The sequence below is a fragment of the Uranotaenia lowii genome, chromosome 2, assembly GCF_029784155.1.
Source record: "Uranotaenia lowii strain MFRU-FL chromosome 2, ASM2978415v1, whole genome shotgun sequence".
Classification (NCBI taxonomy): Eukaryota; Metazoa; Arthropoda; class Insecta; order Diptera; family Culicidae; genus Uranotaenia; species Uranotaenia lowii.
The window spans coordinates 331,542,987-331,568,374 of NC_073692.1; the positions used below are offsets into that span (position 1 = coordinate 331,542,987).

Consider the following 25,388-nt stretch of genomic DNA (forward strand, 5'->3'; position numbering starts at 1 on the left):
TTATTTTTTCACGGTCGCCATACAAGAAGAAATTTTATGATTTTGTTTACAAGGCAAGTTTTCAATTAAATTGGAAGGTGTTGTGTATAAATAATCAAAAACTGTTTTTCTCTATAAGATCTTTGTTTTTTGTTCCAAGGATTTGGCATCATGCCTCTTTCAAATATTTATAACTTCTTCCGGGTTTTGTTTTTCCAAAACAGGCATAGAAGGAAAAGTGACAAACGGATTAATTTCCTCGCTAATCAATCACTAGGATCTGTTCTCACAAATCGCGAATAAAAAACCATGGGACAAAAATTAATCAGGAGTTACAAAAAAAAAACAAAACGAGCAAATGATGTCAAGAATCGCACGACTTCCAGCATCGAGTTTCAAGCTCGGATTTATCATGTAGTAGTGTAGAGACGCAAACAGAAGATATCGGGAATGGGAAATCTGTTTAGTTGATACTTGTGCACCTACATTGAATTCCAACTAGCTCAAAATTCAATCTAAACTGAAGCGAAATAAAGTCACTTTGGGACAGACTAGCTAGAGGATGCTTTCGGTCGTTTCGATTTCCCACAAGATATTATGTAAACAAATGCATATTGCACTACCATATTTGAATTCGCGTGAACCCAAGAAATGTGTGGCACTAGTGCGAAGTTTACGTGCTGCAAGCCCGAGAAGGTAGCTGCTTCGGTAGATGGTGCAATTTAATGTCCAGATGGTGGTCGTTTAGTTGTGAGCTATCATGCGAATCAAGCAAACTAACAGCTGACAAAGAAAAAGCGGGCGAATGAGCGAGGGTGGCCCATTCATCTTAAACGTTCCGAGCTTGCGATTCATTCATTCGATCACCTTTGTTTTCCTTTCGGTTAGGCACAGTCTGGGAAACAAAACTGGACGACCGACGCATGTTTTGCGTATATTTAGCGGGGAAAGGAAGGGTAAAATAAGTTGAAATAGTTTCGTTTTCGTTAAAGCTTAGCATCTCGAAGCAGGGTACCTTCGAAGCTGCTGAATTGCTTCCGAGAAAATTGTTCGTATTTTCGTCAATGTCTGTAGGCTGCTCGAATACTTGGATCCAGTAGAGAGCATCCCTGTTGGGAATCTATCGTTTGGTGCTCCTGAGAAATCATGAATTTCTTCCCAGAAATCAAGAGCACCCTCCAGGGAAATTCTGTACCGGTGATGTAACTGTCTTGTTGTAAGTCAACTCGTGGTACGTTAGGTTTCCTCAGAAGTCAGAAAAGCAAGGAAGACCAAACGAGGTGTGGGTGACTACTTACTAGGAATGCGTGACAATGGACTATGTTAGATGTTCTTTCATTTGGTGTGTAAATACTAACAAAATACCAATGGCCACCATTCATTGACTGGTACGGCAAAGATGAATGGTGCCAAGCGAACCATGAAAATTGCACAATCCATTAACACGAGCAAGAAAGTTGCAATCGTTGCACTATGTCAGTGACATTTAAGAGCGATCTGTTTCCGTGTTATCTTTGGCAAATGGAGAACTAATGGAATTTCAGCTGATATTTTGTATGGGTTTTGTAATTCTAATATGACCCTATAACCATTTGAGCCGCAACTGATTTCGTACGCAAATAATGATGTTTCATAGAAGATTTTTAAAACATTCATGGACGTGGTAAGGTTTTAAAAAACTCTTCTCATGATGCTTTTGTAGAGTGCAGCAAACACACAAGCTAACAGTGATTTGTGTAGTTCGTGATAATATAACTTGCCTTCCTAATATTTATGTTGTTTACTAATAGCTTTTTGATTCTATATGAAAAATGGTCGAAAATCGAACCTAATGAGAACAAACTGGTCTATCAACGTGCGCAATATTGATTGAATTCATCTGTTGAAGTTGATGTTGAAGTAATAAATTTTGGCAAATTTTGTAGAAAAAAGTTATATTATAAAAACACGGAAGATAATTTCAGGCAACAAAAAAATGAAAAACTTAATCGCAATTGATTTTTTTAAATCTTTTTTACGATTAATTTAAAATAATTTCTTTATGATTCGTAAAAATCTTGTTTAAATACTATATGACGTCCTTGGAGCTAAAGGGGTATAAATGCATATTAGCTATTTTCGAGAAAATACGCTTTTAAATTGCTGTGTTTGGCGTTTTTTCATATATATATATTTCTCAAAAAAAAAAAAATTTGGAACGTAAATGTATGTAAATAAAATTCTAAATGTTTACCCTTATACCCCTTTGGCTCTGAGGTTCTCATATAATCCGTAGATTGTAAATAATTACACAAGGGAACAAAATTTACATTTTCCGAGGTGCAAAGAACTGATTTACACTAATTTGGGGGCGCTGATTTAAAATATGCATTTAGTTTGTTTCTAGTAGTCCTTGTTTTCTAAGTAACTCTGGAAAATGAGTAAAAAATCATTTGATTAATTGTGCACGTCGCGGCCTATTTTTTCTATGACATTTTTGCTCAAACAATGCATGACTAAATAAATTAAAATATTATTTTTAAATTCTATTTGATGAATCATTTTGAAGTTCTTTTACATAAATAGTTTATCGTGTTAAATAGAAACTTTAGAAAATACATCCTCACATCTTTCAAATAATGATTAGGATTTGTATCAAGAATCCTCTTGTAACAAAATAGGAAACATACTTTCATCGAAGATTGAAATCTTAAAATTTGCATCAAAATCTGGGGAAGCTTAAGATTGCCAGAAGTTCTCTCTCCCGCACGTATCCGGGCCAGGCAAATCCGGGCTATTTTGTTTAGAACCTTGCAAAATTCGGGCATTCTATTTCCATATTTTCAAACTAAAATCCGGGCAATATCCAGGAAAATTTAACAAAACTCCGGGAACCATTCAACCTAAATGAAAAGAATAAAATTGAATCATTATTTTTACATCCAAAAACCTAACCAGATTTTGAATCGTATTCCAGGCTCCCAATAAATTGTTTATTTTCATTTAAATAGATCTAGCTTGAAAAATTTCATTTTTGGATACAAAATTTATAATTATTATGATGTAATTTGAATTTTTTGTTTGATTTTCCAAAAAAAAGGGAATGAATTAAAACAAAATTATGAATTTTTCAACAAAATTTGGCAACCGGGCCGAATCTTCGATTTTTTTTAATGAATGTCCGGGCAAGTGGCAGGTTAATTTTGCTGAATTGATTTGAACTTACAATAGTTTTTGTTTTTAGAAAGCCTTCAATTTCTGGAAAAAGAAATTCTAAAAATAAATCCAATTTTTAAAAGTGAAAGCAATAGGTTAAAATTTTGTGGTTCAAAGCGGATTCATGCAAATTCGATCGCACTTAAAGATTTTAGTTTGAAATTTCGTTTTTGAAAAAAACTGCAATAATAATAATGTTGACATTAAAACATATGGAATTTCCTGCAATTTCTTGTCATCATTAAAAATCAATTCCTGTGGAAGTTTTTTTTTAGTTTGTGATAAGACAAAACTTGCAAAATTCTGAACTCGAATTCTACTTATTTTCTGTCATTTTCAGCTGAATTGTGCAAACGAACTGACTTTGGTTAAATTTTAAAATAGGAACTAAACATAAAAAGTATAAGCGATCTCTTGCAACTTAAATTCCGTACTGAAATTGTCACCTTGATAAATTTATTTTGATTGTGGAACTCATTTAATGTGAATCTGAATTTTGAACCTGAATTCCGAATTTGAATTTTCCATCTGTTTTGGAATTTCATATCGTTTTCTGAATTTAGAAATATGAGCCAAGTATTGAAACAAGTTTCAGAGTCCTCAATCATGAATCCAAAATTATAATTCGGATGTTATGGTCTTCAGTGGTTATTATTTATTTCAATTATGTATTTCTAATCCGACTTGCAAATCTTAATGAAAATAAAAATCTCGAATGCTTAATCTATACCGCCGTTTTGAAGATTTATTATTTTGAAATTTTGCATATGATTACATTTTTTTTTCATATTCGGAAAAATATTCACTAAATTTAAAAATCATATGAGTTTTAACATCTTGAAGCAAATTTTGATAATATTTTGATTTTATTATAAGTAACCCTACTCCATTATCGAAATTTCTTTAAATGATGAACCCTCATTGGGGAAAGGTTAACCCCCAACCCCCCCTCCCCCCTCCCTCTTCTTACGGCCATCACGAAAATTTTAAAAATAATAAATTATACGTTATATGATTCAAAATAATTCTGAAACAAAGTTTCAAAACAATATTATTTCCGTTAAGTTATTTAATGAAAGTTATTTATAAATTATTCAAAATGATGATTCTTTTTCGGAACTAGAAATTTTAAGGCAATATTTTCGAAACACCAGAAAACGAGTGCGAAATAAAAATTTCAAATAAAACTAGAATTCAAACTCTGGATGAAACAAACAATGCACAGAAATGGAATACAGAAAATTAAAACCAAATTTGAAAAGAAAATTCAATCCTAATTGAAAAATAAATTTTGAGTCAGGTCAAAATATTACCAAGATAATTATTTCTTGCAAAATGATAATAATCCTTTTAAATTACATTTCTTTTCTTCATATTCAATCAAAAAGTTGAAAAAAATCCTTTGTAATATTTTAAATTTGAATTTATTACAATTGAATTTATTTTAAACATATAGTTGATCATTGAATTTAGATTGATAAAAAGGAAAAAAAATCAAGAGTGCCAAAGATCAAAATAAAAAGCTTAACAAAATCATGTTAGATCCAAGTTCATAATATTAACTTCATAAATTTAAAATAAAACAAGTTTGACTCAACATCATTGACAAAGTACAGTTGATTTCTTGAATGATCAAATTCCAAACTGGTAACATTAAAAATAAGGAACTACAAGCTTTGTCGTAAATATTAAAAGCACAAAGCAGACACTAATTCAGTTAACATCACGCATTAAAATTTGAGCTTAAAATTTCCTACTTGGCATCTTTTTTTACTATTCATAGATTTATCAAAAAGCATGACTTTTTTTCGATTTAAAAAAGATGATTGCAATGTTTATAAATTTTCAAGCGCAGTTATAGTCTAAAATTTCAAGCTATGATTTTTTTGCCGTCGTTTATTGAAATTGGTTTCTGGGAAGAACAAAAGTAAAAAAACTAAGCTTTTCTAATTACAAAATTAAATTTAAAGGCTTCCAAGAAGTTTATTTTTTTCAGAACACAAGAGTTGAAAAACAATGGCAAACTCATAAAAAAATATTACAAGATTTTTTATCGTTTGACTATAAAGTTTGGTAAATTTATAGGAAAATTAAAGAAACTATACAATAAAAAAATTATAAATTTATTTGAAAATACAACTTAAAATGCTAATTTATTTTATCGGCCTTATCGGTAAAAGTTATGATTACGAAAATGAAAATTTGTTTCATGAGGAACAAATTGACGACGTATGATGTAAATGCTTCTATTCAAGTTCTACTCGCTTATTTGCATTGTATAGATATTAACTTCTTCTAACTTTCTATTATTTGTTTAATAACTAACGGTGGTTAAAATTTTCTTAAATTAAGTATAATATGAAGATTAAAATAGAAAAAACGAGCACACACTTATAGGATCTCAGTGAAACTTCTTGTTTCTTTGAAGATATCTAGTTTAAACTTAACACTAAGGCGATCATCTTTTAAGGACATGATGGCTAGCATCTTACAAATGCTAAAACCACCAGCACACAGAAAGAGTACTATATATGCCGTGACCGCGATTCGATCTCATGACCTCTGGCTTAGAAGACTTGGACGCTATCCTCTAGGCCACGGTCGGCGACTGATAAGTTTTAACATTTTAGAAAGATCTTACCATTTTAAAATATTTTTTATGGAATGAATTTGATAACAGCATTATAATACCTATGTTTTTATGATTGTTTTTGTAGACTTTGGCGTCCTGAACTTGAATCTTTTGTCATATTTTGTCTATCACCTCTCGCTTTCGTGATATGGAGTTTATATCACATCATTGATAAACTAACAAATCTACAAGAAGAAAAAACTGATCTTGAATTTTCAATTAAGGAATAATAATTTGATGATAATGATGTTGTTGAATAATCTTAAAAAGTTGAATTCTACAGTTTTTTTTTAATTTTGTAAAGACAAGTATGTTTGACATGATTAAAAAAAAAGTTTTATTTCATTTAACAAAGTTGTTGCAAAATGTCTGCAAAAAAGTTTGCAAAATGAATTGATTTTGCTTTTAAAAATTTCTAAAATTGAATTTAGCTAACACTTTTTGAAAAATTCATTCAAAACCTATTATTTTACAATATTAGAAAAGAAAACATTTATTTTTTTCGCAGATGTCAAAATTATTTACGGAGAAAGTTGATAAAATTAAACAAAATTAGCTCTTTATTTCTCTCCTCAGAAAAATATGAATGTTGTGGCCTTCTCATAATTAAAATATCAAAAACCTTATAAATAAGGAATTCAGCATTGAGAAGAACAAGATACACAAAATAAAATTGAGGTTAAACTTGATTTATTGAAAAATAATTCATATCCGCATAAAATGTTTGAAAATTTTGTAATGAATGAATTTAATTAGGCACTTGTCATGTAGAGTAAGGTGCTTGGTATCAAGATTTGAGTTTCAAAACAAAAGAGTTATTGAATTGTAAATAGAAATTGACAATTAAAAATTAGTTCCAACTTGTGAACGGTATATAGTGTCGTAGAATGAAGTGTCTTAGCCCAGAGTGATAAAGGAAAAAACGAGTCAAAATGAATCCATGAATGGAAATTGATGAAATTTTTAGTGATGCTAGTTTGGGACGTAGTGTGTAAAATTTTGTGGCTATCGTTTTGGTCTTTTTTTATCATTAATTTCATTCTTTTTATTTTGTCACTTTTATCAATTTAGTTATTTTTGTCATTTTTGTCATTCATGCCTTTTTTATTTTGGTTAGTTTTGTTATTTTAGTCAATAATCCAATTTTTTTCATTTTTGTCAAACTTGTCATTTTTCTTTTTTTCTTTCGCTTCTTGTCGTTTTTGTTCAAATTATGTGTCATTTGTCATTGTTTTTAACGTGTTTTAATCAGCGCCTGTTGTTGTTTTTCCGAATTTTTGAAAATCTCGGGAATTTCCCGACCGAGAAATCACGGGACGGACACTATTTTTGCCACCCCGTAATAAACTTTATATCTATTCATGTCTATCAGAACTCTTGATTTAGGGTAAATCGAATTTGCTGTTAATTTTACCCCATAAATTAACGTGAATTTCATCCGAAAACAAAGTGAATTTTTTTGTGTTACAAAACAATTTTCGTAAACCAAGAAACTGTGTAGGTATCCCAATTTTTAAAATCAATGTTTTTCATTTTGGGTTGTTTTGTCAATGAAAAGTTATAAATTAAAATTCTGTGTGATTGAAACCATAAAAATTTCAATCATTTTGAATAGTTATGTGAACATATTCACAGTTAGGGGTAGGGGTGGTAAAATGGACACCCTAAGGCATTGCATCAATTTCTCCACAGTTAAACGTCAAAACACTGGGTGGATTGCACACATTCAATGAGCCACTTATAGTTGATACAAAAAATTAATAAATCAGCTAAAATGTACATTTTTTTAAAGTTTTTTCAAAACAATTTTTCAACCCATTTTTTGTGCGAAAAAAAACATGTGCGGGTAGAATGGTCACGGAGGGGGAGGGGGGGGGGTGTCCTTTATGGACTACTTTATAAAGAAATAAGTAAGATTCAAGGGGGTGTCCATTTTACCACCCCTGTCCATTTTACCCACATTTCCCCTACACCTTGCGAAATTCTAGATTCTAGATCCCACCACAAGAAAGTGAAGCATCCTAGCTAATGAATACTTCCAGAACCATTTCCCCCCTTCATCTTATCCAACGTAAGGGTTAACTGGATAATCAACCGCAAACAAAAATGTTCTGCTAAAAGTACACCGGAACTGTTATTTGATTGTTGATATCCAGCGCTTCTCGGAAGTTGATGATAATGGTTGAAAGATAGGGAAGCTTGTACATTAGTCCTTCGAAATATACGTTCGTTCACATATTCCCATTAAAGCGCGTGGTTCCATTTTGTGAAGTTGTTTTCAGCCGCCTTGATGGAGGTCAAAGTTTGCTACTTTCTGGTAGCCAACAGATGGAAAACCGACACATTTTTCCATCAATTTTACGAGTATACTTGTCAGAAGTTTTCTGCCCCCCGCATCCTTAAATTGCCTCTTGAAGAGCACTGTCCACATATCCGAAAACATCGAGCAGTATTAGTGTTAATGTGCCCACATTATACCCATCTTGGTCCCGGTCTCGGGAGTGTTTTTGGGGGGCGTTTAAGCATTAGCATGTCCCCTCTTCTTACAAGCTCTGGAGGCTCCTACACACATATTGATGTCGTCGAACGGAGGAATCGAAAAGAAGCCCAAAGGTTATCGGACATTAGCCGCTGATATCGATAACGTGATAACGAGCGTCTTAATGGATAGGGGATGGAGAGATGGGTTTTGCATGAAGACCAGCTAGAAGCTGCCACCCACACCCATTCATTCACACGCACCGGTCCAAATCGGATTTTGGTTTTCCCGGAGTAGCCCGTTATTCAACTTAACTGCCGATTAAGTGGTAACACTTTATCGAGAAGGGATATATGGACCTAGCTTTTTATGGCTATTGAGGAAATTGAAAACAATAATAACTTCTATATGACAAATTTGGAAAAGGTTCTTTGAAATGTATACTGTCTTTGATGCGTTCTAGATGACCGTCAATAAAATACAATTCGTATTACATTTTTCATGTTAATGCTGCTATCACACTTTATTTGATTTATAGATCAATAATTCTAATACTATTGCTGTCAATTTCATGAATAGTGTGTCGAAGAAATTAAAAAAAAAACAAAATTATTTCGTTACCTGTCTATGTAATATAGAGAGTCTACATGTGTAAAAACGATTTAAAATGAACAGTATAAACACAATTGAATCTACAAAAAATAAGACTTCAGTCAATCGTAGGACAATGATCGAATTTTTTATCGAATATTGCACCACCAGCAGATTTGCGATAATTTTGACCACTTTTTTCAAGTCTTTAGCAAAGTTTTCGATAGAATCTGCAGGCTTCACATTTTTTCTTAAATATGATTTGGTATGGGCTCGAAAACTTTCAATCGGTCCCTCTTGAAGATAATTTAGCGGATGCATCTCATTCGATACGATCTGGGCTTTGTTGGATCGGTGAAAAATCAGTCCGAAACGGTACTGAGTTATCATGCTTTTGGATCATGGGAAGCAGGCGACGGTTCAGGCACTCAGCGAAATGTTTGAAAAAGTACACCATTTGTGCATGATATTTTTGCGCTTTTCTGGGAAAATGCTTCTCATTTACTTTACTTTCTTCAAGTACATTTTTAGGCACAATTTTCCCGTATGTTTGGATAACTTGCCGCTATCAAGCATCCTTTTTCTGATACCTGAAAATCGACTTTTATTATCCACATGTCAGCCCATTTCAGCCAAAACTTTAGAAGACATGAAACCATCTGAGCCGATTTAGACTAGCAAACTGAATATGTGGACAAATTAAGATAAACGCTTAAAACCTAGTGCTGGAATGAGAATCGAAACAATAACTCTGTTGCAAGAAACAGTCAGATATCGACTTATTATTTGTACTAGACATACGTATTCACCTCCCCAAGGGGAAAAAAACTCTTGGAAAATACACGAAAATGTTGGAATCTCATCAAAACTTTTCCTAGTTGAAGTACATTTTAGTTTTCAAAATTTTCCACTCTGTGGGAGTGTCTGTCAACAAAAAAAAATTATCACTGAAAGTTCCGAGGTGTTAAATATGAGTCCTCCAAACTTAATCATCTGGAACATTGCATTTCTCGGGCCTAATGTCACCAAATAACTTTTGTTGAGTTACTAAGAGTGTTCAATTTGCATTGATGATCATCTGCAGCTACGTAAAGAAACGTGAAGCAACTTTTTTTTTTTGTAAAAAAAATGTCACTTATTATCCCTCCTGTCAAAATTAACACGGGTAAATGGTTATGGATTTTGTATTTGCTTCAACTTCTGCGCTTCTGTGAGCACTTTCACTTATGTTTGAATGAGATGACAAATTAGATAAATTCAAATAAGTGTAATATTTAGTGAATGAACTTAGTTTGGTCATTTCAAAAAGTGAAAAAGATGTTGGGTCTTTAAGTGTCAAGTTGCCTTTATAATAACAAATTTACAGTAAGAAATTTAAAATGCAGTTAATTATGCTTTTTTTTGCCAGTATGCTTTTTAGAAGCATGTTTCTTTCACTAGCTGTTTACTTTAATATCTTTCTTTTTAATACTGTAACCATTATTTAATGTTGATGTAATTCGATTTATGATTATCAAAATAATAACAGATATGAATAAAATAAACACAGCGAAAAAGAACTTCCCCATATTTTGGCCTATAATTTTTTTTTTGTTAAAAATGAATAAACCGATAAATTTAAAACTTTTTAATGAAGGGTCTTAATTTTTTTTACTTCTTAAAGTAACTTCACAAATAAAAAAAAACTTTAAATTTCTTGAAATATTTTGGTTGCGATTTCCATTTTTTACAGAATTTAAACGTCACCGATGTTACTTGATAAATAAATTATTCTAAATGTGTTCATTTTTCTTCCTTTCTTATGATTTTTGTCGCATTTGCCTAGATTTTTAAGTTGATTTTTTTAAATCTTATGTCCAAATTTTTTTTTGTGTAGAAATGCCCGGATTTTCTCGGCCCAAGTACGTTTAGAAATAATTCTTGAAATTTAATGTAGTAGACAACATTCTTTAAAATAAAAAAAGATTTTTCAGTCTTTCGTTTATCGTTTTTTTCAAATTAGTAACCTTTTTATTCGTTTCAGTTCGAATAAAATAAAAATCTCGTATGTATGCTTGAAATTCGAAATCCAATCAATGAAAATAATGTTCCAGCATCGTTCAGAAATAAACTTATATTTATATATAACCAGAAAGGAAGATAGAGAAATAACCAGAATTAACAATCAGAATTGTATTTTAGAATTGATGATCATGATACGATAATTCCCAAAAACTTATTCAGTGAAATATTTCAGAATGGTATTGAAGTATAAGATTTGTACAGTCACTTTTAAATTCATTACAACTATTTTCAAACACCTATTTATCTCAATTGTTTACTTTTTCAAACGTATAGGAAGATGCAAACTGAGAATAATTAAAATTCTTTTCTGAGCCTTGCGCTGATCTGAAGAAGCCCAGAAAAAAGTAAATAACTAACAGTTTTTTTACTTTACTTTACTAACATTTATATTATTTTCATTAAAAATGACATTTCAAAAGCTGATTATTTTTAAACTTCCAGAATATACAAATTATGAAAATATTTTTTTAAACATTTTCTTCCATGTAATATTATAGGTTCGAAGATTTAAGTTGTATTAAAGGATGACGAAATAAGTATATTTGGAAAAATATTTTTATGCATATCCAATTTACATATTTTTTAAAATACTTCTCATTTTGCTCAATGAAATTCAAGTGTAAGAGAAGGTACAGCAAATATTGTATATTTGTGAGCAAAAACTTCCCCTTCTCTCTCTTAAAAATGATTTTTTTTCACCTGATATTTCCGTTCTTTTTTATTGACTGATTTTCGAAAATTTGAAAAATCACCCTCCTTAAGAGTCAGGTCTAGTACCGCGCCTGGTACAAACACACTTCAAACATCGATTTTCTTCATCTACAATTTACCCAATTATCTAGTTTTCTTTTTCGCTTGAAGTTGAAATAAAGATTGAAACTTTTGGCGTTCAATTCTTTTCTTAAGCAAACATCCACTGATTCTCTTATGGAAACAACGTTCAAATGATGGCACATATGTATTTTCTCTTAGCTCTTATTTAGTTTTGAAATTAATTAGAAGCTCTTTTCATTACTAACATTTTTTTCAATTAATATGAAATAGCATTTCGAACACATTATTTTTTATCATAAAGTATAAAACGTTAGCAAAATTGCACAATTCCGCCAAAATAATCTAGAAGAAAATTAAACGCACGCACATTATAAAAGAAGAAAAAGATCGTCTTCTTAAAATGTATGTTTAAGATCGAAAATTCTTACACCCGAAAGAATTTTTCTTGATGGTACAGTGCTACTTTAAAAGACATCCTAAATGAAAGACATCTTACGGTCAAGGACTAATAAAATCGTGTACACGAGTGGCGATTCCCGCTCGTCTACGATTTTTACCCGTAAAGGTTCGCCAAAGCGCGAGCAGGCTGTGAAAAAAAATCCCTTAGGTTCGCGAACCATAGGAAACACGAGCGAGGCAGTCCAACCAACAGACGATTCTTTTGGATTTTGAATCCTGTCTCGCTCGTGGAAATCGTAACATACATGAAAATTTTTCTCCACGATTTTGGCTCACGAACCATTTAGCGAAAGGTTCATGAACTTTTTTTTGGAAGGGAACGCGTGGTTATTCGACTTTCTTCCGTAGGCAGGCTGTGCGTCTCTTTAGGTACGCGTACGGGTAATAAATTGTGCTTCAAGCAGCAGCAGGAAGTTCTTCATTTTCCACTGTTCTTTCAATTATTGTATGGAATATTTCTGTTATATTTTTAAGTTTATTAAAAAATTTTTTTTTGATAACTTACAGCGTTTTAAGATTAACGAAACTCTAAATATTAAATCAAATTCACTCTGCCATGTCAACTCCTGGGTGGTCAATTGAGTTAAACAAAGCTTTTTGACAAAATTATTGATTAGAATGGACACAAGAAGACCCTAATAATGATCTTTAACAACCGTTTAAGGAATAAATAATCAAATCAAATCTTAGAGCCTTACAATTTCATCTAAATCACTACATTTCTGTAGTAGAGGTTAAGTGTAAAATTCCATAACTGTTTTTTAAATTTGGAAAAGACAACCACGATTCCATATGTAAAGTTTCAATAAGAAAACACATGCAAACGTATCAATGATTATTTTGGATTAAATTGAATATCATAAAAAATTGATAAATTAATTAAATAATCAAAGAAGAGTTTTCAAGTAATTTTTCTTAAAAAAAAACTTTCTTGAGGGGTTTTGTCTTGAGGGATACAAATATCTACGGAAACTTGCTTTTTCACCACCCTATTCACATGCTCCTAAAAGGATGAAGAAATAATGAAACCCTTAGTTCCAACGGCTTTTGTAGAGAATTGAATTCTTTTTAACTTATAAAAAGATGAAACAATTTTTCATGAAGAGAAAAAACCCGAATAATAAGAGTGCGTACTTTATTTTGTCAAAGCGAATACGGACTTCGACCACAATAACGGGACGGTAGTTTTTAAATATTACAATAAATTCATGTTATTCTCAATTCAAATCTTTTTAAATAAAAAAATGAGTATGATACTCAATCAATGATAAAAACCGATAGAATTAATGATACGTCGGAAAATCAATTACAAATTTGCATTGTTATTTTTAAGTTATAATAATCTCTAACATTAGCTCTGAATCCGATCTTGATCTTACTACTGAATTTTAAATCACCTTTTATTGTCTGAATTTACTTATATTGAGCTTCTTGAATTGTTTTCTGCAATTTTTTTATCTATCATTGTTTCGTTATTTTTATCTACTTATAATCTGAAGATTATTTTTCGATCATCAAAATTCACAACGCAACTTTAAAATTAATAACTCTAAATTAATTATTCATTATTTATGATTCAAAACTATCAAAATTCTTTTTATGGGTTCATCATTCTATGTTTCGAACTGTTAGTAAGTACGGAGTTTGTTTTTCAGATTTTATTTTAACATTTCTGAATCCGCTTAAACGAATTTTGCTATTAAAATTTATATTTTCTCACTCTTTGCATAGAGTTTGGAATGGACAAATTAATGATTGAAAATTACTTGTTCCAAATTCAAAAATATTCAGTTGAAATAAGTTTTGGAATAGGGAATCCTGATTTTGGAATTGTGATCTTTTGATGACTCAATTCTGAATGGAAAAGTCACACTTTACTATTTGAATTGGGAATTATTAATCCACAAATTAGATTCAAATATTCGTAGAACTTATTTCAAAACTCAGAATTCGAATTTAAATTGTACAGTTTCAAATGAAGTATCACGAATATGAAATTTAGAATTTATGAGAAAGAATTTTCAATCCTAATTTTTTAAATCAATTGTATAATTTCGAATCCAGAAAAGGAATTTTAAGAAATGAATTTTGAATCGTGAACATTGAATTATTTGTTTTCAAGTTTTGTTCATCATTCGGATTTTCAGCTGAAATTAGGAATTTGAAATATCAATCGCAAATCGTACATATTTGAAATATTTAAAAAATAAAAATCAAATATGTTCACACTAGTCCAAAGGTAGTATGTATGTCAAAGTTAAGTAGTAATGAAAATCAAATAAGATGCCATTGCTCATAAACTGAAAATGATATTAGAGAAATAGCGTTTCTTTCTTATCTAATGTTGTCCGATTTCCCGGTTTTATTCGGGTTTGCCTGGACATTCAATACAAAATTTTGAAACAGTCCGGGACGGCCCGGTTGCCTGGATTTCATTGAAAAATGCCCGGATTTTGCCCGGTTTTATTCACTTTATTTGGAAAACAAAATAACAAACTCCTCCAAGACGGATTTTTTTGAGAAAAAATAATCATGAAAGGTGTTTTGGATCTTAAAGTACGATTCAAAACCTGTCGATAAGTTCTGATGAACAAAAAAGTTTTTTTGCCCAGATAATGCTCGGATTTATGGACATTTTTAAAATTAATTGCCCGGATTTTGCTAGGTTTTTATTTAAAATTGCCCGGTTTGTCCGGCTCGGAAACGCGTCAAGCGAAAAAACTACATCTTTTTAGGATGCGGAGGAACTTTTCATCCTTCGGATACTTAAATCAATATTTTTTTCTACCTGTTACTGGGCCAGATTGCATCCTTTCGAAACTCTATATACAAATTTGCCAAATTTGACGTTGTTTAACATCAGAAAGGACATACTTCAATTCACAAATTATATACATCGTTTAAATTTACAACATTGTAAATTATTTTCAAGAAATTGTTATGAAAACATTGAAAAATCGATTTATTTCATATGTCCACGCGTTGCATTTGGCGCAATCAACAACCATGTGGAGACAAAATAACGAAACGGAAAACACGACCATCAAGTGTGCAATGCGTTTTCCAATTTGGTTCACGAACCGGAATCGCGAGGTTCGCGTGGTTTTCTGCCACGGCTCGCTCACGATTTTCTGGCGATCGGATTCCCCTTGAAAAAATCCCCCACAATCACGTGTTTGCTTAGTCGCGAACCTACTGTGGTCAGAACTTTTGTGAACTACGCGCGGTTTTGTTTCTTGGCTGCTCCGATTTGAATACGATTTTTTTAGTCCTTGCTTACGGTATCACCTATTTAGCTTGTTACCACCTAAGCTAGGGTTGCCAAACATCCCACAAATGCGGGTCATGTTCCGCTTTTTTCAAAATTCTGGCTGTAAAAGCACACATTTCCTGTAAAAATTTGAACACATGTCCCTTTATTAGTTTCTACCTTGAAATTTGAATCTCTTGATTAGAAGAGTTTATGTTATGCCGTGCCGGCTTCGACCTGCTTGTTTCCACAAAATGTCCTGCTTTTTGAGAGAAGGTATGTGGCAATTAACTGAGTCGATTTGTCGCAAACCCTGGGGTCTAAAAAGCTTTCTTTTGGTTCCAAACTCATCCATGTTTTTTTGCACAATTTTTAAATAACGTTAACATGAGTAAATTTGTATGGGGAAATTGATTATTTTTTACTGAAAAATTACCATAATTTTTGTTTTTTCTGTGGATCCGAGCCTGCTAATGGTTTTTTTGCTGATTTATAAATTCACTAAAAAAAGTTTTTGTACTGAACATCTTTGTCGAATGCCGTAACTTCGTTTCTTATAAGACAAAGAAATTAGTAGGTGAATAATGGATCCAAAATACTGGATCAGATTCCGTGATCAGCGTATAAATATTCAAGATCAGGATGAGGATAAGGATATGTATCCAATATCAAAATTAGGATCAGGATCAGGTTAAAACAAGAAATCAGATCAGGCTTAGGATATTGATATGGGATCTAAAGGATCAAGGTGAAGTTAAGAACCTAATAACCAAGATAGGAATCAGGATGTCAGAGGAAAAAGATACAGGATTGCGATCAGGATCATAGATCAGGATTAGGTCCAGCATCAGGATACAAAACCAGAATCTTGAATCAAGATACTCAACTCAGAATCAAGTTCTGTAATCCAAGTTCAGAAGGAACATTTGGATAAAAATCAGGATCAGTATTATCTAAATCTGGCTAAGGATAAGAATTCAGATCAAGATAAGGTTCAGGACCAGGTTTGGAGTCAGGATCAGTATTCGATTCAGATTCAGGATAAAGATCAGGAGTAGGATCAAAATCGGGATAGGGATCGTGATCTTTTTCCTATTAGAATCAGAATCAGAATCAATATCGGGTTTTGAATCAGGATTCTGATCTAGGCCTAGTTTCGAATCGATATTAGAAATAAACATCCGCAATTTTAAATGGAATTTATATCATTATATTCATTTGGGCTTTTATTTATGTATTTTCAATAACATTTTTAACTGTTGAACTTTTGACTTGTTGATTAACAATTCAATCTATTGTCAAAATCAATTTGTAGAAAAACATGCGATAGAAATAGGTTGACAAGTTCATTCAGATAAAATAAGCATTTTGAAATTTCTGACCGCTTTTAAAACGCTAAATCAGGTTGCAGTTTGTTACTGAAATCGCAAAAAGTTAAATATGTTTATTCATAATCATAATCAACTGCCATCTGTATTAAACACCCACCAAAAACTATTCAAATCACCTTTCTCCCTCCACTCGTCAAAGCAGCCACAGCCGGTTTAATTACCATCACTATGAAATAGTTTTTCCCCTCGCGGAAAAAGGCGGAGTTTTCCCACCGAAACGTGGTGGTCCATCCTGTTGCACGGGGAAAATTTAAATGGCGCTTGCCAAAAAAGTGTAGTGTTGGCTCAAACAAAATTTAGCCCGAATTAAACACCGGGCGACACAAAAATCATTCATAATGATGATGCTGCTGCTGAGTTGGCTGATGCCGATGGATGTTGTTGTTTAATTTTATTATTGTTATTTGTTGTTCCGAGACAAATGGCGGTGTGGAGAGGATGCTGAGGATTTTGGCAAATGACAGTTTTTCGAAAAAGAGTGGGGGGGTCCTGCTGGCTGATCCCAGTGAAAAAATATGAGGCGTAGTTTCGAGAATATTTCACCTTCTGCTGCCAGCAGTCGGGTTTTCATTCACTTTGGTTGGTGGAAAAGCTGAATGACGGAACAACGCGAGGGTGGTGTGGATTCAAATGAGTTTCATTTAAAGCGAAATTATGGTGAGAAAAATTAAAAGGAAATTAATGAGCTGTTTTGTTTTCTGCTTTTTTTTTTTTGTTCTGGCCTGGCTGTTGGTAATGGATTGGCTGTATAAAGAAAATGGGTGACAAGTTGGGTTGTTGTTTCTGCTCTCTTTTCTTTTCTGGGATAACGCAATGCGAATAAAATGGCATAAAAGGCTGTTTCTGGGAGCATTTTCACGCTTTTCCGGAAACAATATTCCGTTGTTTTAAGAACGGATTAACATCTTTACCTTTTTAAGAGTATTTTCAAGTTACATTGTGGTTTGAATAGAGAAACTGAAATATTAAAAGCCATTGCCAAAATGATCAAGAACTGTCAAACAGATTTCAATTCCCATCACCAGAGGCATGACAGTAGCTAACGAGGGGTGTTTCTATGTTATTTTCAAGTCTAGCACGAAGTAACTTTTAAGTTCAAGCAGGAAATCAACCGAAATTCAGCAAAAAAGGGGGACACGGTTTTCCGAGCAAAAACAAAACGCCAGAAAAACTTCTACTCCCATTCTCACCCGAACTGTGGAATCGTAAAGCGAACCAACTTTTCCGTCAGCAGTGGAAACAATCAGCTTGGCGGAAGGTCTCAAAACCAACACTCTAGAAGAAAAAAAACAGCAACAAAAAAAAATGGAAGCGCTTCCGGTAGCGGCGCGATTTGTTTTACGACACATCGATAAGCCACGGAAGTGCATTTTTCCGAATCGTGAAACTCTCCCACAATTGTGAAGCAACTCAGCAGCTCAGAATCGAACGTTCTTTTTTGGACTACTTTTTCCTCACTTCTTTTCAAGGAAACCCGACTGACTGTTTTTGTTGCAATCGAAAGGAAAAAAAAAATCCAACTGATTCCACTAGTGTATGGTTTCAGTAAACCGATGAAAAGTTTCTATTGGAATCCTTCACTTTTTTTTCCTTATCCAATGGGAATTTCTCGGATATAAAGTGACCATTGCTCTATCGGGTGAAAATTTCGGTCGAAGTGTGGTCGCTTGGAAGTTGATTGGATTTTACTTGTGTTTAAGTTCTGCTTCATTTACTCTTAGCTAAGTAATATTTGCGTGAAATTTGACAGCCCCATCCATTAGAATCTGTGATCAAATGTTGAACCAGTTTTTAACAATCGTTTTCTTTTATCTTTTCAGATGATCGTCAAACATTGGGTAAGTGTTTTGAAACTAAAAAAAAATAATTTTACACCAGAATTTTCAATGATTGAATTCTTTTCGGAAACCCATAGGTTATTAAATGGCATTTGAAAGCCGGCAAATGAACGGCTACCGTATCGCCCCCTTCATTCCGGAGCAATTAAACGTATCTGTTATAATGTTTTAAGCTACCCTCACATTTTTTTCGGTTATCACCCACACGCGCGTGTGTGTCATAAAAACCACAATCGGCTTATTGCCGGAAAGAATGGGGCTCGATTCATTCAAAAAGGATTTTCTCTCCTTTTTTCCAAAACACAATTGTACTTCATATACAACTGCCCGAAAATTGTTACTCTCTTTCAACATTGTGCAGCCTTTTGGTAGGCTATCTCAGAAGTTCCCTTTTGGCAGTTGGTCTGTCTGTCTGTGCGTAATAAAATTTATCAAATTATTCCAAACATAACGCGTTTGTAGCTCGTAAAGGATTTTCATTTCTTTATGTGCATAAATCATAAGTCTGCGTACTGACTGCCACACTTTTGTCATGAACTGGCATCGCTATTGGTTTAGAAATTAATAAAGATTTAGAATTAATAAACTGCCAAAATCCACTTGATTTTATAGTGAGATCACTCTTCTTTCATTTAGAATACAAAATTAACGCAATCTCTTGAGCGCTGCTGTGGTCTAGGCGGCATCCATAAATTACGTAACGCAAAAAATGTTCTTTTTTTACCCCCTCCCTCCCGTATATCACAAATCGTAACGCTTCGACGTACCCCCCTATGAAAATTACGTAACGCTAACAATTACCCCTCCCCCTATCTTCTCATGTTTTCAAATACTGATTTTCGAAGTTGAAAAAAAAATTTAACATCAATTTTTTTAACGTTCTTAAAAACGGAATTAATATAAATCCAAATCGCTTCTTAGTACTAAGTACTCATTGAAATAAATTATTTGTCTTATTACTAGTTACTCTGTGCTTGATAACTGATGATCTACCTTGTTTTGTTCCAGGAGCATAACTTGTTATGCAAAGAATACTCCGCTTAGTAATATTCGTGGGAAGAATAACCAAAATTGCATTTTTGAAATCAATTGAGAAAAAATTGTAAAATTTCCGTTTTAAAATTGGTTTGAGTTCTTGGGGGTAAATGCACCAAATATTCGGCTTTCCAACGGTTGTTTCACAGATATCCAACGCATATTTTATGGAGTCTATCTCAGAATCTTTAAAGTGGAAAGGTTATAAACCATTTTCAATCTTGTTGAAGCTTCAAATTTTAAGCTGATTTTGGTTTGCTAATTAATCTGCAAAAATTGCATGACACCTAAAAAGCTGCAATGCAAAATTTTTAAGGAAAAAAATCGTTACGTAACGATGAGTATACCTTCCCCCCTCCCCTATGTCACAATTCGTAACGCTCGAACTTACTCCCTCCCTCCCCTAGGAGCGTTACGTAATTTATGGATGCCCCCTTATGACAAATATTCCACGTCCTCCATTCGCTACGGTAGTACACTGGTTAAGATGTCGGATTGGCAAGAGGATATGAAAATGGTGTTGTGAGTTCGATTCTCACTTCCCTATGGCTTTTTTTAATTTTCTTGTTTCTGGGATGAATTATCCAATAGGAAGAAAATCCCATAAAATGTTTTTCTTGCTTCGCTTGAATGCATCATGCATCATTTTGGTTGGGAGCTCGAGTTCTTATGCCAGTACATAGTGCTTTTTCAAACATATCATCTTTGGCACAGTACACTTTTCAGCGCATTTACGGCACAGAGATTTGCTAAATAGGCATTGGATTTTTGTGAAATTTGATATGTAAGAATTTTTGGGGTCGGAGATGGTTTCTGAAATACTTCTAAACCGCTTCGACTCAGAGGAAGGGGGGCTCCCATGCAAAATAAATAAAAATATGACACAAATTCAGGAAGGGAGGAAGGAACTTTATTACAAAATTAATAGAAAATATGACACAGTTTGAAAAATTTTCGGGAACTACTGAACCGATTAACATGAAATTTGGTGTGTTTGGTGTTTGGTTTGCAAGACCGGGAATGGTATCTACATATAATACTCTCAAACCCCTGCCGAATTAAAAAAGCGGGGGCAAATAAAATTACCAAAAAATTGACGAAATTTTAACAATTCTCAAAGGAAAATTATATGATATATTGTGTTGATAGACGGGAGGTGAGGGTCTCTCAAAGAAAAGACAAATGTTTGCATAGCTCGAGAACTGATCAAGGGAATTAAATCAATTTTGGTGTGGGAGGGTATGTTGGTACGAGGAACGTTTCTGTGAATATTTTGTTCCCTTCCTTCCTTCCAGTGGGGAGATAAGAAGGGGGAGGGGGGCTACCTTACATTTTTTTTACATAACTCGATAACTAATGAAGCTAATGATACCAAATTTGGCATGGGAGGGTATTGCTATACGATAAATGATTCTATGAATATGGCAGACCCCCTCATCTTCCAGTTGGAAAATAGGAAGGGAGGGGAGGGGTCTTCCATACCGTTTTTATTGCACAACTAACTAACTATTCGAGTAAATGGATCCAAATTTGACTTGAAAGGGTATTTGGGTAAGAGAAATGATGAATGATAGGTGCGCCTCCCTCCTTCCAGTGGAGAGATAGAAAGGGGGGAGGGGGCTCCTATACAATTTTCAGCATAACTGAAAAACTAATCAAGCAAATCTAACAAAATTTGGTATGGGAAGGTATGTGAATACGAGAATTGTGACTATGATATTTTTAAATCCCTCTTTTCTTCCAATGAGAAAAATTTAAGGAGAGGATGCCCATACAATTTTTTACATTACTCGAGAACTTATCCAAAAAATGGAACCAAATTTCTCTTGGGAGGATACTTGAGTACAAGAAATGTTTCTTCGAATATTTAGTACTACTGCCTACTGCTTCCTTCCAGTGGAGTACTAGGAAGATGAAAAGCGGGCTCCTTAACAAATTTCCGAATAACTTTAGAGCTTATTAAGGAAATGAAATCAATTTTGTTGATATAACCGGAGAAGTAAGTAAGCAAATAGAATCAAATTTGACATGATAATAATATACGAGATATGTTTCTAAATATGAAAGTTATAAACCCTTCTGCCTTGCAGTGGGGAGAGGAGAGGGACGGGAAGGGTTGTATTGCTTATCAACCAAATGGAATCAGGGTTCTTATTATGAAAATATATATATATATATATATATATGTATATATATATATATATATATATATATATATATATATATATATATATATATATATATATATATATATATATATATGTATATATATATATATATATATATATGTATATATATATATATATATATATATATATATATATATATATATATATATATATATATATATATATATATATATATATATATATATATATATATATATATATATATATATATATATATATATATATATATATATATATATATATATATATATGGAATCCCTACCTCTTTCCAGCAGTTGCAGATCGGAAGGTGTAAGGGGGGCTTCCATTCAATTTTTTGGACATTTATCGAGTACTCATCAAGCAATAGCGACAATTTAATTTTGGCATAGTTTAAGAATCAATTTAAAGCTTATGAAAACAGAGCTAAAATTGCAGTTCTTTTAAAACTGATTTAGAGATCAAGTTTCAGAAAATTAGTTTAAATCATCCTTGTATTTCAATTCTAAAGTTTTCCAAAATCTTCGAAATTCCAAAAGGTGAAGCTATTATTTTGAAGTGGTTGCTTCTGAATTATGTTGAAATTTCAATAATTTCCTAAAATTTTATTTATTCCTGGAAGAGGTAGCAAAGCACGCCGGGTCAGCTTGTGTTTTCATAAAGTTTGGTATTCTTTTTTTATTTCAGCTTACAGAATAGGGGTAAGCTTAATATCGGCACGTTATCCAAATATACGAGAAAATTGTGCCTTTTCAAACCTTCAAGGTGCATTGAGACTCAAGACAATCTAGAAGGTCTGAAAAGAGTTTTCAACAAAGTTACATATTTTCGTGTATTTTACAACTTTGTTTAACAAAGTAAAGCTCTGTCTCTTGAAACAAAAAGGTTTGAATTTTCAATTTTTTTAATATTTGTTATGCTATCAAGCTATGAAGCATGTTCGAAGGAGCAAATATTCTGTAGACACTTTATAGCTTAAATGAAAAAGTTCCTAAAGCATAGAAAAGCCCGACAATTCGAATGATAAGTAAATGTTGAAACAGCCGAACGTAAGGAAGCGTCCGATTAATTGAATATTTAGAAAAAGGAGCTAATTTTTGAAATTATTGAGAAAAAAATGGACTTGGTCTCAGCTCTCAAACATCCGATTCACAAGCGAGTATTGTAACAAAGAAGTTTCATATATGTTTTAAAAAAAATTAAGTTTGGAGAAATTTGTAAACTTTTTTTTAATTAATCAAGGAAATGCTCATGATTTTACCTTTTTCCAAAGACGGTTGAAGAATTTGTTTTGAAAATCTGTCCTATATTATTTCTCCATCTGAAATTACACCACTTCAGAAGTTTTTTGCACCCCAAAACTTTTAATTGCCATTGGAATAAAAATAAAAATATAGCTATTTAGATCAATTGGTTTTCCAAATGATGGGACGGTAGGTGAAGCAGAGCAAATAATCTGAATTTACTATCGGAATAACTTTTTGTTGCGGCTTGAAATCGAATTCCCCTCGGAGCTGAAACGTCAGGTGGTAAAAGTTTGTATACAATGGTAACAATAATGGAAAAAAAAATCATAGCCTCACATTTCATTGGGGCTTTATCCTTTTTTTCGTAATGAAATTTCAGTCTGAATTTTAGTTTAGAAAGACGACACATTCAGCTGTCGGATTCCGTTAATTGATAGAACAGAGTTTTTCTCATTTCCTTCTTTGTTTTGAAACCGACATTTTAGATTTGTCGTCCATGATCCTTCAACGGGGCATGAAATTGGATTTAATTTATATCAACCTGTGGTTTTGTTTTAGCTCCGGGTCAGAGAAACCGATCGCTTTTCGATTGTAACTATTGGAAATTTCTTTCAAAGGGAACAGTTTTCTGTATTTTAATGAAATGTTACTGCTTCCCTCTTCATAACCAATTCCTTTGTGTGTTTTGGTTAAAACGTATATCTCATAAAAAAAATTGTTTAATTCTGTAACAGTAGATTGTTCTCTGTTTAAAAGAAAATAAATTTTCTCAACGTCTAATGAAAAGCGAATAAACATTAGTCTTCGCAAAGTCAGACCCATCAACTTAGCTCTCTATATTGAAACCAACAGAAGCAAAATAAAAAGCAATCATTTTCCCATATATCGAAAGAATATCGATCCTCTCCTCGTCCATTTCCCATCCCGGAGTAAGCCAGCCAGCCAGCCAATCTGCCGGTTTCAGTTTTCCATCACCGGAGGAAATTTCTCATCTCATCTGGTATCCGGTTGTTTTTTTTTACTTCTAGTCTGGCCTGCCAGCAATATGAATGGAAGCACCGCCATCATCAGATTCAGCCACCGCAATAAAAGTATCAATATTGACATCGGGTGAGCTTATTTTGGGCGCCTTCCGGAGGGCCACATCGCACCCTGATTTGGGAAGGAAGGAAAAACAATATGTATGGCTACACATTTTTCTCTCAAGTTGTTGCTCTTGCCGTTATATCTCTTCGTAGAGCAGAGGAGTTGCCAAATTTTCAGTTATACAAAAAGTCCTGATTGATGTATGTCAGATGGATCTTCTTTTCGATACAAATGATGTAAAAAGGTTCTCGACGGTAGCTATCAAACTGGCAATGTTTGGATTATTCATGTTTTTTACAATAACTGATGTTGTCACTTTCACTATAAAAAATAAATTAAAATAATATAAAAATAAAGAATTGGGCGTTCCTTGAGGAAGAAGAAGTAAAATGTTGAAAAGTCAGATGTGATTAACTTTTTTTTAAAATTCAATCGAAAATAATCATTACAAGAAACATGCTTATCTCAGTCAAAGCTTCCCGGAAGCTTTCCTAGCTTTCAAGAACTACTCAAACCGATTAAAATGCAGTCCCATATTCACAACACGGAATTACACTGTTAATTCATTCATAGCAACTGGAAATCTGAAGTGCAAACATCCCATCCACTCTTTGACTCCCTGTTGGTGATTACCAGATTCTTCGGAAAGTTTTGCTGCAAATGTAAATTTCAGACAACTAACTGTTGCTACTGCTCTATATTTATTCACTTCGGACCTAGAGAAGAGAAGCAGGACATTTGCATTGGGATCTTTCACTTCAGCTGTCGATTTTCCATTATGTTTTCCATTAAGGGCGAAAATCCTGCGGCAGCCTGGAAAGGCAGGCTATTTTGAGAACAAAGAAGAGGTTTCTTGTCCCGTCTCGGATTCCGATGGCTCTTGGTGACCTTTGGATTTTATATTTATAATGTTGTTTTTTTCATTAAATTAACATTTAAAACTATTTTAATTTTCTGTTGAATTTAAAAAAAAACATTAAGCTCAAACATAAATTTTAGTTTATTACAAAAACATAACGAAAAAAACAACCTGCAATATTAATATTGTGATTTTTCTCATTACAGAAACGCTGCAAGGTGAGTGAATTTTTAAACATTTACTAAACATAAACAAATCAATAGATGCAGCGAAAACATGTTTTAACATAAGCTATGATTTATAGCAAGTAACTTTTTTTCTACGGTAGAATTAAAATAGTG

At 32.8% G+C, this 25,388-nt stretch overlaps 1 protein-coding gene across 10 annotated transcripts in view; it reads left to right on the forward strand.

Moving 5' to 3' along the window:
* The window catches only part of LOC129744574 (heterogeneous nuclear ribonucleoprotein L), a 528,701-nt gene that overhangs the window by 410,273 nt on the left and 93,040 nt on the right, over positions 1-25,388 (forward strand). For 8 of the 10 annotated variants that reach the window (XM_055737162.1, XM_055737163.1, XM_055737161.1 and 5 more), the window contains one exon: positions 18,635-18,652. In XM_055737162.1, the coding sequence (XP_055593137.1) occupies positions 18,635-18,652 (18 nt within the window). Of the gene's footprint in view, positions 1-18,634; positions 18,653-25,258; positions 25,266-25,388 lie in introns of those variants that run through there. The other 2 variants (XM_055737170.1, XM_055737171.1) reach the window with 1 other exon arrangement.